Source organism: Rhagoletis zephyria, unplaced genomic scaffold (assembly GCF_001687245.7).
Source record: "Rhagoletis zephyria isolate East Lansing unplaced genomic scaffold, Rhagoletis_zephyria_1.1 Rzeph_scaffold_30834, whole genome shotgun sequence".
NCBI lineage: Eukaryota > Metazoa > Arthropoda > Insecta > Diptera > Tephritidae > Rhagoletis > Rhagoletis zephyria.
In genome coordinates, this window is record NW_016187890.1 from 2,661 (window position 1) to 4,260 (window position 1,600).

At 36.9% G+C, this 1,600-nt stretch overlaps 1 protein-coding gene across 2 annotated transcripts; it reads right to left on the minus strand.

The window, feature by feature from the left end:
* Positions 1–350: 350 nt before the first annotated feature.
* On the minus strand, positions 351–1,514 carry LOC108383116 (kelch-like protein 8). 2 transcript variants are annotated; one of them, XM_017639500.1, is made up of 3 exons: positions 1,357–1,514; positions 920–1,195; positions 351–853 (listed from the first exon to the last, which is right to left on the minus strand). In XM_017639500.1, exons 2-3 carry the CDS (start codon positions 1,069–1,071, stop codon positions 445–447), a joined length of 561 nt encoding a protein of 186 aa, XP_017494989.1. In that variant the 5' UTR covers positions 1,072–1,195; positions 1,357–1,514; the 3' UTR covers positions 351–444. The 2 variants fall into 2 exon arrangements, with proteins under 2 accessions (XP_017494989.1, XP_017494990.1); XM_017639501.1 differs by having other exon boundaries at positions 920–1,514.
* Positions 1,515–1,600: the final 86 nt, after the last annotated feature.

Consider the following 1,600-nt stretch of genomic DNA (forward strand, 5'->3'; position numbering starts at 1 on the left):
TCCGAAGGTAGATCTGATTAAATAATTCACAACTATGGGAGGTGCCACGCCCCCTTTTCCAATACCGCCAATATTTTTCCCATGTGTATGGAATTATTTTATTTACCTCGACAGCAAGTTCCATTGCTCTACCACAAATATTTCAAGAGATATACAACATGAAAATTTTAGTTAGTATAGGAGGTGCCACGCCCTCTTTTCGAGTACTACCCATATTTCTCTATGCCTATAACCTTCCCGGGGTAAAAGCAAATAAGTGTGCAAAGTTTCGTGCGATTCCGTGCCGCGGTTCAGAAGTTATAAGGTAATAAACAAACAGAAGATCTACCATTCTGAAAATGGCTTCGTAAAATTGATTCTCCATTAGCCTTATAACATCAGGACACACACCACAAATTGGAGAAGCTCGGCCAAACACTTAGCAAAAGTGTAAGTGTATTATTATTAAGATGGTGGAATGATAGTACGAAATTGAGGTAAAGCACTATGACTCACCTCCATGAAATTATTTATTTCATATTCCAACAGTTTCTTATACAGTGGTACACACTGAGTTTCGCGCTCTAAACAATATGCCCGCTGCAGTGTATACACAGTTATATTCTGCAAAATATAGTCAACACAAGCGACAACCGCTTCATCCAACTTCAAATATATTGCTGCCTTCAGCATTGCGTCCACATTATCGATGGTTACGAGCGTTTGGCCGGTGTAGCAAAATGTTATTAAACGTTCAAAGGTGTCACTGTCTATGTCATTTACTTCGATAACAGGAGTTAGGCCCTTGTCGCTTTTGAATAAATCTTTAAAATATGGACTTGCCGCTGATAGTATTAAGCGGTGTGCTGGAATCCTGTGAGAAGCCAAATTAAATAAAACAAAAATGTTAAATGCATAAATAAATCAGTGGTACACTTACATAGCGGTCGGATTAGACAACTTAAATGTTACATCTATGAGGTCCTGTTCATCGTAGAAGTCGCATATATTATTCAGAACTTTCTTAATGAAATGAGGGAGGTCATGGCCATTTACATCCGGAAGTAGTTGACGTGTACTATTTGTTGCCATTGCTACTGGTATTGAAATTTTCTTCTTTGATATTTCCTATATGGTTTGTGTTTTGGTAAAACGATGACGACCTGTTGAACAGTGTATTGAAGACTCCCAAATATGTGTGGATATTTGCGTACACCTAAAATAAACATATATCCTAAACTAGAATCATGCATACATACACATGTAAATATATTTGCTCTTTTTACGCAAAAAAAAAAACAATGGAAATGTTCAAAAAGTAAAGCCTCCTAGCACACTCCGCAGGTTTGCAAATTCTATGTTTAGGAAAACACTAACCGATACCGCGATTTGTTGTTTGCAAACGTTTAGAAAGTATAAGTTTTGGATTTCCTTGGCAGACTTTTACTATACGAAAATTGCAAATAGCATACAAATCAATCAACACGACGAAAAGTTCACATTTTCGCATGTAGTTTTTATACAAGACTATAGAGATTCCGTTTCGAATTACAATGAATATCGATTAATCGAAGCTACCACAGTCGAGTTTCTTCGATTTTCTTGCGCCAGGTTCGATTAA

Bases quoted from the DNA above. Each gene is read 5' to 3' on its own strand.
- LOC108383116 (XM_017639500.1), bottom strand. From the start codon at position 1,071: ATGGCAACAAATAGTACACGTCAACTACTTCCGGATGTAAATGGCCAT. The intron at 854-919 runs GTAAGTGTACCA...GGCTTCTCACAG, and splicing joins TTGTCTAATCCGACCGCTAT to GATTCCAGCACACCGCTTAA.